The following is a 12,156-nucleotide window of genomic DNA, read 5'->3' on the forward strand; positions in this document are numbered from 1 at the left end:
CGCGCGTCTGATTGGCCGTTCCTCGCTCGCGCGAGCCGCCTCTGCCCGGCTGACGCTGCTCCCCTAAAGGCGCTGCCGTTCGCCTTTGGTGCTGCTGCCGCTGTTGCCGCCCTGCCCCGCGCTGTCTTCTCCGCCGGAGTCCAGCCCGGAATCCTCGCCCCCCGCCGACATGTCCCAGGTAGGACGCGCGCCCCCTGGGCCGCGGTCAGGACCCCCGCGACCCGCGCCCAGCCCTTGCCGCTCTTTTTGACAACCTTGGGAGCGCCACTTTCCGTGCCGGGACGCCTGGCCAGCAGCAGCACCGCCGTCCGCCACCCCTGGAAAGTCGCCTGTAACGGGGAGGGTGGACTTTTGCAAGCCCAGCGGGACGGCGGGGCGCGGGGGCGCGGGGCCGGGAGAGTCAGGGCATCCGATCGGAACCCCTGGGGCGGAAGGAAAGGGCTGGACGGGCAGCGCCGTGCGATGCGGGGAGGCGCGGAGGCCAGAGCTGAGCTTGGAAGTCGGGGGAAGTGGACGCTTGGAGTCCTGAATGCGGAACGGGTGCAGAGGAGCCGGGGACGTGGGGGAGGGGGGCTCTTTTCTCTTGAACTGTGACGCTTTTCTGGGGCCGAGTTGCGTGAGCCGACCTCTGGCTCTCTCGCCTCTCTCTGATCTGGGCACGGGGACAGAGGTCAGCGAGAGCTGGACACCGCAGCCCCTGGAGGAAGGGAGCCTGCGGACTCTACAGCCGCTGGCACCGCGGCGCTCCCGCTGGTGTCCCCTGGAACGCGCTGTGCTCGCCTAGACTGGGGACCACGATCGGGCCCAGTGGGGTGACCAGGCAGTTAGGGATGCAGCTTTCCACCCCCTCCCCCCACCCCACCCCTACCCTAGCAAGTGGGTGCCTATTGCGGCCGCCATCTCCAACCCTTGGTGCAGTGCGTGGTCAGTGAAAGCGCCCGCAACTAAGTTCTTCATTTAGTGAGTGAACGAAAGTGCTCCTGCAACTTTGTTTTTTTTTTCCCCCCCGCGGACTCTTTCTAGCCACTCAGTGTATAGTGTGGGGTGGGGGGATGCACTTAAGCACTTCCCCCCAACCCCCCCCTCACACTGCAGGAGGCATGCCACTCTTCCAACTCCTCCTGTCCTTTACTGAACTCTGAACTCTCTTCTGGTCTCTCCTTTCCCTCACCTCTAGGCTGAGTTTGACAAAGCTGCTGAGGAGGTTAAGAACCTCAAATCCAAGCCCACAGATGAAGAGATGCTGTTCATCTACAGCCACTACAAGCAGGCCACTGTGGGCGACATAAATACAGGTAACGTCGGGCCAGCCGGGCCTTTCTCTGCTCATCACAGCAGAAGAGCCAGACCTTGTAGATCTGCTGGAATCTCCCTCTTGAAACCCACTGTGGGGAGTTTCTCCAGGCAGGGCGTGTGAGGGGGCTGGTGGAGTTCCCTGGGCTTTGCACTCCAATCATGTTCCTCCCTAGGGTTCATAGACTCTGTGTTTTTATTAGTTTTCCTGGTGGCTCAGGTAGCAGAATTCAAGTCCTAGTTTTGCTGGGTTTCTTGTGTGTGTTTGGGGGCCATACCTGACGGTGCTCAGGGTAGCGCTCAGGGACCTAGATGAGGTGTCTGGGTTCGAAACTGGGTTAGCAGTGTGCAAAGCAAGTGCCTTACCCACTGTACTATCACTCCGGCCCCCGAGTCCTAGTTTTGGAAGCATGTTATTGATCCTCACCCAGTAGTGTCTTCCTATTTGAGATCCTACAAACAGTGGCCACCCGTGGGCTTGAAAGAGACTTGCTCCCAACTTTCCACCCTGTCTTTATGGAGCCACCTGGGTCCCCCCCGCAGATGGGCAGGATCACAGCCAAAGCAGCTTCCTGGGACAGGTTGGAAGTGCTTCACACTCATCATGCCCTGACAAAAAGCCTGGGTATAAATTTTGAGGGCACCATTTGGACCACCGTAATCTGGACGACCGTGTTTCTCCTTGACTCATTTCTGTTTTGCACAAGTCCTTGGAACTCTGTGCATCCGCAGACAGTTGCACAGTTCACACTGGAGTATTTGCAAGGACCCAGGTGGGCAGCCATGTCAGTGTTGTACTAGGTACCCCCTCACCCATGCTCCACTCCCCAGCCCTGTTCCGGCACTTGGGCATGATCCCCAACTCACTGCAGTTGGCGTGGAGTGTGGAGCCATGGACTGGATGCCGGCCAGCTGGAAGCAAGGGCACACTTTACCTAGAGTAAAGGATCACAGGCTGTGCCAGACCCAATGTAGGTTCAGGGAAGACCTAGTTGAGAAAGCCCTGGTGGCAAAGGTGAGTTGTAGACTTGGCTTCTCAATGGCTCTCTCGTAGAGATGTGAGGTTAGTGTGGCCAGAGGAGTGAAGATGCTTTTCTGCCAGGTTGCCTTCACAGAGATGGAGCTCTGCCCTGCTGTCATGAGAGGGGGGAGCTGAGCACTGACCCTGCCAGGGCCTGCGCACGCCTCCGCCCACTGGGGCTGCTCTCTGCCCTGCAGTCCCTTGAGGCACTCTTGATTTCAACTGAATGTAGTTCAGGGAAATTAAGGCAGAAGTTCAGGAGCTGAAGTGATAATAGAACAGATAGGGCTGTTGCCTTACACGCGGCTGACCGGAGTTTCATCTCCAGCATCCCAAATGGCCCCCGGAGCACTGCCAGGAATAATTCCTGAATAAGCTCTGAGCACTGCCGGGGTGACCCAACCGATCCCCCGCCCCCCAGGCCCTCCAAAAAATAAATAGAAGTTCATTCCATGGGCACACAAGTCACATTTTAGGTTCTCAGTGACCACCTGGGGCAAGTGGTCCCTGCATTGGACACTGAAAATGGTCCCCACTCCCATGGTCACCAAGGACACAATAGATTGTAATGCTGAGTCAGGTGTGGGGGTCCCTTAGGTGTTCCCAGAATCACCTCCTAGAAGGGGTTGATGGAGACTGAACTTCCCCAGACACCATGACCTGGGCTGTGGGTACAGCATGGCTCCCCTGGAATTGGCTATCAGCATGGCAATGAGATGGGCCATCAGGGAAGTGGTGAGTGCATGTCCCAACTGCAACCAAGACCAGTCTGTAAGGACAAAATAATGATGGCCCCTAGAAAAGTTTGCCTTTGGGAAAACACTCCCGCATGCTCAGAAATAGGCTAACAGTTTGGTTTGGTCTTTTAACGGGACATGCACATGAGTGGACGGAAGGGAACGCAGGAAACTGATCTCAAAATGCATGAGGGAGGGACGGGGAGATTGCTCTGGGATGTGGGACCTTGTGTGCACAAGAGCCCAAGTTTAATCCCTGGCACTACATGGACCCCTAGTGGTAGCCCTAGTGGTCCCTGGTACTACATCTCTGGACCCCAGCCTTGGACTATCCATCCCCGTTGGCTGAGTGTCCCCACACGTGGCCACCAGACTCCGAAGCACCACTTGGGGGCCCAAAAGAAATAACTAAACATAATGTATAAGGAAGAGAAGTAAGGTAGCTGGGCTCCAGTCTTCGAGGGAAACGTTGAGGAGTTGGCTTTATAGATTTGAAACTGGGCCTTGTGGATGATAGATACGGTACTTCTTAGAGTGCAGTATTTAAAAGGAGGAAGTTTAAAGTTAAGTTGTAAGGCAGGATTGTCCAACAGTAACTGTTTCCATGGGCCAAAGCAGTAGTGCTTGCCTTGCACATGACTGACCCAAGTTCATTCTCCTGAATCCTCTATGGTCCCCTGAGCCCTGCCAGGAGTGATCCCTGAGTGCATAGCCAGGAGTAAGCCCTGGGCAGTGCAGGGTGTGACCCAAAATCTTAAAAAAAAAAAAGAAAGAAAGAAAGAAAAGTAATAATGTTCCTCCTCTGTTTTGGAGATGTTAATTTGGGTTTCTGTACATCCACATTTCTGAAGGTCGACCCTGAGTACTAGCTAACTGTGCCACCAAGTCCAAGGAGAAGTAGCTATAATGCAAGATGCTTTTCATAGCCCGAAGGGTAATAAAGTTCTTCCTTCCACCTGGAGGCAGATCTAATATCTTTCTTCTCCTTGTGTCAGAACGGCCTGGGATGTTGGACTTCAAAGGCAAGGCCAAGTGGGATGCCTGGAATGGGCTGAAAGGTAATGATTGTGATCATTTCTCCCGGTGGGTGAAGCCAGTGCGGAAATGGTCTTCACTGTGGATTCTTGAGGACGAAGAGAGAAAATAGCTTATATTAGGCACGGCTGGAAACCAGCTTAACCTGTGCCGGGAGAGGGGGCCAGTCTCGGCCAGCTACTTTTTCTCCCTACACTATTTACGGTAGTTATCATCTGGAGTGGACAGGCCACTAAAATAGCAGACTGGAGGGGGAAGGGCGGTGATAGTAATCAGTAGGGCTTTTATGTGTATTCAGGATGAAGGGTGGTTTCCTGCCCACCCCACCTCTCCCCCACAAGACCAGGCAGTGACCCCTTGGCCCAAGTAGCCCTCTCCAGTTCCTTCCATACAAAGCCACATGAATGAAAGGAATGAGTTCATGTGAGCCAGGCAGGACAACGCAGGCCCAGAGAACGGAGTGATTCCGGACAAAAAACAGCAGCCAAGAAGTGTCCTGGCACCAACTTAATCATGTGCCACCTGCCATAGCAAGACCTCACACTTGGCACCAAAGCGCCTGCCGGCTTTTGTGCTCTGGCTGGCTAGTTTCTGAATAGACCCTCTGTCTTACTGCAAATAAGAAACCCTTGAATGCAGAAGGGGCCAGAATACAATAAAAGACACTCCTAGGATTCTTCAATAACTGGGAGGGGAATGCCCACCAGCCTCTCCGTTTTCCTTGGGTGCTTCCACACCATTCTTGGGCCCTGAGTGCTCTCCAGGGCCTCAGAACGCGCCTGGACTCCCAGTGTGTCTGTCCTTCATGGTGAGAGCCCGCGGGGGGAGGGTCGAAGTCTCGGCTGTAGTCTGAGTCCCATATCACAGCAAGGAGGCCGTGAGTTGCCTCTTTCCCCTGCCTGTACTCAGAATTCTGGAAACTTCTCTCTGGGAGAAGAAGGTGCCTGGCTTTGTCTCAGTGCTGCTTGCGCAGCCACTCCAGGAGCCCCACAGAGAAAAACGTGGTGGGAGCAAGCTCGTGGCAAGAGTCAAGTGCCCCGTAGTCACCACGGTTCCCTGCGGTGGTCTGCGCCTGTCTGGAGCCACCCATGAGGCAGAAAGGCTCTCAGTCGGCCCTGCCTCCCCTCTGACCTGTGAACTTCTCATTTCCCTCCAGGGACTTCCAAGGACAGTGCCATGAAAGCCTACATTGAAAAAGTAGAAGAGCTCAAGGGCAGATATGGAATATAAGGACTGGATTTGGCTGCCAGCCACACATTTCATCTCGACTTTTATAACGCCTTGTTTTTCTAATACTACGGATGAAGTGAAATAATGAAAATAACCAGTTAACCAACTGCTTCAGACTCTGCAGAGTAGGGACTGAAGCAGTCTTTGCAAAGTAGTTTTTATCTGTAGATTATTAAAAGTACATTGCTACTTAATGCTTTTTGTAATATGGAAAGTAATGTACTCTGTTCCACTCCACTCTCTCTCTCTGTCTCTCTCTCAGTCTCTCTGCCTCTCTCTCAGTCTCTGTCTCTCTCTGTCTCTGTCTCTCTCTCCCCTCTCCCTTTTCTTCAGGGATTGGTTGACTTTTTATCAACTAGAGTGATTTTAGTGTGTGTGCGTGTGGGTGATGTGTGTGTGAGTGAGTGTGTGGGGTGTGTGTGTGTGTGTGTGTGTGTGCGCATGTGTGTGGTGCCAAGGACTCAGGGTCTCGTTTATGCAAAACACTTGCTGTGCCACTGTCCCTAGCCCCTGGAGAGATTTTTTAGGAGGTGTCTTTCCCACTCCTCCCCAGTACCCCAACCCAGGAGGCTGCCTGAGCTACCATCTGCAGGCAGTGTGCACCTCTTTTCCTGTCCAGCTCTGGCCTGAGGAAGGCAGACTTGGCACACATTCGAGATTTTATGTGAGATCCAGCTAGTCCACAGTTCCAAAGCAAACAGGCCAGAGTCAGGCATGATCTACGCAATGACCACATTCCTAGAGTTCCAGTGGGAGTGTGACCAAAGCAGCTGGGCAGACCAGTGTTGAGCCTGGGGTGAATGCTCAGTGGAGAGAAGGCAGATCGGACACAGGGAGACCCAGGGGTGCAGAGGACAAGGCAGCTCAACCCTGGAGGAGGCTGCTGTGCTGGAAATGAGAAGAAGGAAAAGTGACAGCTCTGATCTGGGATGTAGTCCAGCGTCACCCCAGGAAATCAGCCCAGCACAGCTCTCCCCCGAGTTCAGATGCCCACACCACCCATGGTGACCGGAAGTGTGGCACAAACAGGGACAGCAGGGAGGGCACTGTGGTCTGGCTATGGTGCTGTGCAGAAAATGGAATCTCTGACTCTATCTCTGTCTGTCTCTCTCTCTCTCTCTCCCTCTCCCTTTCTTCCCTCCCTCTCTCCCACTTCCCTCCTGCCTACAGTTGTAACCAGCAGCAAGCCGGAGATGGCAACTTTACTTCTGCATAGCAGGGGGGGCACTGTCCAGCAGCCCAGACTCGGTGGGAGGCTCATTTATAGACATGGCAGTCAGTTCCGCCTGGGTGCTCATGTGAGTGACTGAGGGTCTATGAGGCCTCGATCCCAGGGTCCTGCTCTCCTCCCTCTCGGCTCCACCAAGGCTGCCATGATCACCATCTCCCGGACATCCACAAGCCCCATGAAGGCAGTAATGAGCCCTGGCCACACCTGCACCTATATCTGGATCATCTTTGCTCACATCTCAATTATTATTGGGGAAAACCAGTCCAGGCTAGTGAGTTCGGGAACAACATCTGCAGTGCTCAGGACTCCTGGCTTTGCACTTATGAGGGATCACTGCTGGCAATCAGTGCTGGGGATTGAACTGAGGTCCATTGTATGCAAGGCAAGTGTCTTCACCCCTGTACTTTTCTCTAGCATTGGGAAAACCATTTTTTTTTATTGCATCACTATGAGGTAGAGTATTACAAAGTTGCTCATGATAGGCTTCAGTCATACAATGTTCCAACACTCATCCTCCACCAGTGTAATTTCCCAGCACCAGTGTCCCCAGGTTCCCTCCCATCACCCCAACCCACCCTCTCCACAGCCTGCACATCTCTCTCTCTCATTTTAGGCATTATGGTTTGCAATATAAATGCTGAAAATTGTCACACGGATCCTTTTACCTACTTTCAGCACTCAGTTCTTGTCCAGAGTGATCATTTCCAACTATTATTGTCACACTGGACCCTCCTCTATCTTAACTACCCTCCATCCCCCACACACTTGTGGTAATTTCCAACCATTGGCCAGTCCTGGCCCCTGGGAAAACCAATTCTAAATGAAGTTTCCATGCATGGTTTTGATCCACAGGCTTGAATCTGGGGACAGACTAGCATGCCTACCAGGGTGGAGAACATTAAATGAGATGGGATGAGACACTCTGGGCATGGTGTGTGCCTAGTATGTAGCATTTCATGATGGATTTTTTTTTCCCCTGCCAACTTTCAAACTAGATCCCTGGCAAATTAGATCTTTGGCATCACCGATCAAAGTCGGGGACCTGCCAGGAGCCAGTGATCCCTCCCTCCTTCGGAGTCCTGGAGACAAAGAGCACAAGAACCACCTGCCCGCCCACACTCTGCCCTGTCTAGCATGTGAGGCAGCCAGGGCAGGGCAGGTGGGCAGGTGTGCTCTAACACTGGCTACCTCACTGCTGGCTAGAATCGGAGAAAAGGGGGAAGTCCTGATAAAGCACAGCCTCGCCCTCTGCTCTCCCACGGTCCCCGCCGCTTCACAGCTGTCAAAGGCACATTCCCCCACACTTTGATCTTGACGGAGGACTGGAAAACCCAACCGTCCCCTTCCGCCACACACCCTCTCATGACCTCTGGGTTCTGCTTCTCCACTGAGACCATCCTCTGGCCTAATGCTGTGAAATGCGCCCCCCATCTGCCTGCCAACTTTGGAAGGGTCTGCAAAAAAGCAGATTCCATTGCTGGGAGGGAGCTTGGTCGAGTTGTTCTTCCTCTTTTTTTATTTTAAAAATTTTGTCACCAGGGTTGGAGCAATAGTACAGCAAGTAAGGCATTTGCCTTGTATGCGGCCAACCTGGGTTCGATTCCCAGCATCCCATATGGTCCCCTGTGCACCGCCAGGGGTAATTCCTGAGTGCAGAGTTGCAGAGCGAGGAGTGACCCCTGTGCATTGCCGGATGTGATCCAAAAAGCAAAGAAAAAAAAATTGTCACCATGCTTTACAGTTTTGCAGTCCTGTCACAGGTTGAATTTCATGTATCCGACATTCCAATACCACAGCCCCACCAGTTTTTTCACTTCCTGCCACCACTGTCTCGGGGTCTCCCTGTCACATCAGTCCCACCCTCTTTCTCACAGCTCACTGTCATGGAAAGCTCTGTTCTGTAGATGCTGCTTCTTTGGACCATGTGTTACTCCCTTACCATGCTTCTTTATATCTACATACTAGCATCTCTCAGGACTGAGGTGATCATACAGCAGGTAAGGTGCTTGCCTTGCACACAGCTAACCCAGGTTCGATCCCGGGCATCACATACAGTCGCCTGAGCCTGCCAGGAGTAATTCCTAAATGCAGAGCTAAGAATAACCCCTGAGCACTGCTGGTTGTGGCCCTCGAATAAGAACAAAATGAAAAGTAACTCTCCTCTACGTGTGCTCTTTTAAGCACCTCAGGTGAGGTAGGAGCCGAGGCGGGTTTGAAGGGCTCACCCCAGTCTTGAAGTGGTGGTACCAGTTTCTCAGAGAGCATCGTGGGCGTGGCCGCCTGAGGGTGCCTCTCCGGCATCTCCAGTAAGCAGATGACTTGGGGAACTGGGTAAAGCTACTGGAGTGACTGGCTTCTCTGTGTCCAGGGTAGATCAACCTGGAGGGAAGGGTACCTGAGTGAGCCTCAGTTTCTCTAACAAAAACCCATGTACTCAGGAAGGAAAGGAAGCCAGAGCAGAGGAAAGGGAAGGCCCAGGTTGTGGGTGGTTGACAGGAGTCAGCTGAGAAGCTGTGAGGGGGTGGTTCAAGCAACCAGATGATTAAAGGCCCTTAGTTGGGGAGGAGGCTGAGTCAGAGTCAGAGAAGCAGAATAAGCAGGCGTTTACAGAGCTGTGCTTGGAGACCTGGGTCAAGGGTCAGGGCAGCCACCACCTCCGCATCCCTGAGCTCAGAATATTATTTATTCCTTTACTTAGAAATTAAGGACACAGTGTTTAAGAATAGAAAGTCAATGCATGCTTGCATAGGGGGGAAGGGGGGTGTGTGTGTGTGTGTGTGTGTGTGTGTGTGTGTGTGTGTGTGTGTGTGTGTGTGTGTTTGCATACCACTTTTCAAAGAAGACTTGGGGTAGCTTAGAACAAACCAAACATTAAGCAGTATCCAGGGCAGCAGCCTGGGATTTTAAGATGACTCCAACCCTTGATGCGAAGGAGTTGGGAGCCCCATGCCAAATGGTATGAAAGTTTCCTGGGACAGCCCCTCTCTTGCATGCATAGGAGATCCCGAACTCTGGGGTTTTACTCAACCCAGAGAAGTCCAGGGATTGGTATGGTCTTTTATGTGTCATGATTTTTTTTACAAGTATCCCTATTAAGCAATGAATGGCCCTAGGTTCAGATAGTGTTTTCATTTTCATGCAGCTGTACAGAGAGCCCATAAGATTGGGGAGATGGCCGAACAGGCTAAGTGCATGCTTTGTAGGCAGGAAGACCAAGTTCAATCCACAGAACAGAAAACATCACCCCACCACCACTCACCCACCCCAACACTGCCCAGTCTGGCCCTAAAGCAAACAAACAAAAAGATAGTCTCATCTAGACTATATGAAATTAGTGAGATATCAAAGATAATGCAGAGCTCTCCACTTTGCTGTGTGGAGTAGCCAAGGGTGAGGTTTGTGAGCCCCAACTCTGTGTGCCTCAGACAGATGTGTCCTCCCCCCAACCACTCACTCCCACCTTCCCAGTGGATGCGACCTTCCGTAGAATGCATGTTGTAGATGGAATTGATGTACAGAAGTGGACATGACGGTCCTGGATTGAAGGTGGGCCCTCATCCAAGGACTGATAAATAGCCTTTTATTTGTCTTTCTTTTCTCAAAATGTAAAGCTCTGATTGAAATGTTTTTATATTTATTTACTCATTTGTATTCCCTCCCTCCATGTTAATAGGACAACTTGGGGTCTCACACGCATCGTTGTGCTTGCCGTGGGGGTTGCACCTCAGGCTGCGGTGCTCGTATACCATGGTGCTTAGGGGGGTGGCACTCCTTTAGTTGTGCTCCCCAAAGCAAGAGCTCTCAATTGAGGCATGCAAGTTGTGGTTGTGGTACTTGCTTACCAGAGCATGCATTTGCATATCTTTTTAGTTGTGGTACTCACCATTAGTTGTAAGCCTTTTTGGTGATGCTCATACACAGCTGGCAGCCAGTGATCACCTGAGGCACCAGGGAATTACAGACAGCAGAGCTATCAGCTTCAAGCCACGGGGCAACCAAGCTTGTAGTCAGCACACGTGGAACACCAGGGATTTGAACCTATGACCAAGTGCAAGGCTCTAAGACCCTGCACTATTCCTTTGGGGCCTTAATGTCCTTTTAATAAGAAGAGAGGCAGATTTGAGACAGAGACAATGGATTCTAGAGTCTCCAGAAGAAACTAAAGCTGCCAATACCTGGAATCTGGATTTCAGGTGTCCATATTACAAGGATAAGTTATGGTTATTTCAGGGTAACTAAATCCATGTAAATTATTGCAGCAATGCTGGGAAATATGCCCGCTCAACCACAGTGTGGCTGCCTATGGGCTGGACTATCTGGTTTTTTTTTGTTTTTTTTTTTAATTTTATTGAATCACCGTGAGATAGTTACAAGCTTTCATGTTTGGGTTACAATCTCACAATGATCAAACACCCATCCCTCCACCAGTGCACATTCCCCACCACCAATATCCCTGGTATACCCCCGCTTCCCACCCTCCCCCTGCCTCTAAGGCACACAATATTCCCCATACTCTCTCTATACTTCTGGGCATTATAGCTTGCAACACAGACACTGAGAAGTCATCATGTTTGGTCCATTATCTACTTTCGGCATGCATCTCCCATCCCAACTGGTTCCTAGGGTTGGACTATCCTTAACGGGTAAGGATGAAGGTCTCTTGGTCCTAATGTGACTGTGCTCTTTCTCATAAACATTTGATTGGATTCATCTCTATTTCGCTATCAGGAGAACTTGGGAGCATAGAAATCTGAAGTCTTCAGCATCACTGGGTTGTGGGTACAACTGTTCATAACAATAATTCTGCACGTAACTTTCATAAATGTGAGCCAATCAAGTCCTTTTTCATCCTGATAAGAGTCAGCTTCTCAATAGACAGAAGAGAAAACACTATCCATGACTTATCCTCCTCCACTGGACAACCTGGAATTAATTGGGGTTTTTTGTTTTGTTTTGTTTTGTTTTGTTTCTCTCTATTACAATGCTCTGTAAAAAATTTTCCAGCTTTGCTTATAAAAACAAGTATGCATTTCTCATTTGTGGGTCTGAAGTTTGACTGTGAGCCTGATGGATTTCCCTGACCTCAGCTAAGCCTGACTCCAGGTTTGGCTGATGTTGAAAATCTCTTCCACATAGCTCCTCATTCCGGAACAGCATAATTCTAACCTGGAAGATTAGAGAACATACGACACCAAGATGTGCAAGCATACTAAAAGACTCACATTGGATCAGCATTGTTCACATCTTATTAATCAAAACCAATCTCATGGTCTGGGATGTGCTCAATGGTAGAGCAAATTCCTTGCATAAATGACGTCCTGGTTTGATGCCCAACAGCCCCCACCTCAAAAAAGCAAAAAAAAAAAAAAAACTTTCATACCTAAGCCCCAAATCTACATACAAGGTGGGACGGTCACTATGTTTACTACACTGAAAGACACTGCAGAGTTTTTTGGCCAATGATATGGATATGTAATTCTGCAATAGGGAGGATGAGAACAATCTAGAAAAGGTCAAGGGAAATGGCTCAAAGGGCTAGAGCACATGTTTTGCATGTGAGAGGCCAGGAGTCTCCTGCACTAGTTGGCCCCCTGAGCATCTCCATGAGT

The 12,156-nt window shown here is 51.1% G+C and overlaps 1 protein-coding gene across 1 annotated transcript; it reads left to right on the forward strand.

Annotated features, from left to right (window-relative positions):
* Nucleotides 1-26: 26 nt before the first annotated feature.
* Nucleotides 27-11,583, forward strand: DBI (diazepam binding inhibitor, acyl-CoA binding protein). Its single transcript, XM_004608157.2, has 4 exons — nt 27-178; nt 1,178-1,295; nt 4,047-4,109; nt 5,243-11,583. Exons 1-4 carry the CDS (start codon nt 170-172, stop codon nt 5,314-5,316), a joined length of 264 nt encoding a protein of 87 aa, XP_004608214.1. The 5' UTR covers nt 27-169; the 3' UTR covers nt 5,317-11,583.
* The last annotated feature ends 573 nt before the right edge of the window (nt 11,584-12,156 follow it).

The sequence above is a fragment of the Sorex araneus genome, chromosome X (assembly GCF_027595985.1).
Source record: "Sorex araneus isolate mSorAra2 chromosome X, mSorAra2.pri, whole genome shotgun sequence".
NCBI lineage: Eukaryota > Metazoa > Chordata > Mammalia > Eulipotyphla > Soricidae > Sorex > Sorex araneus.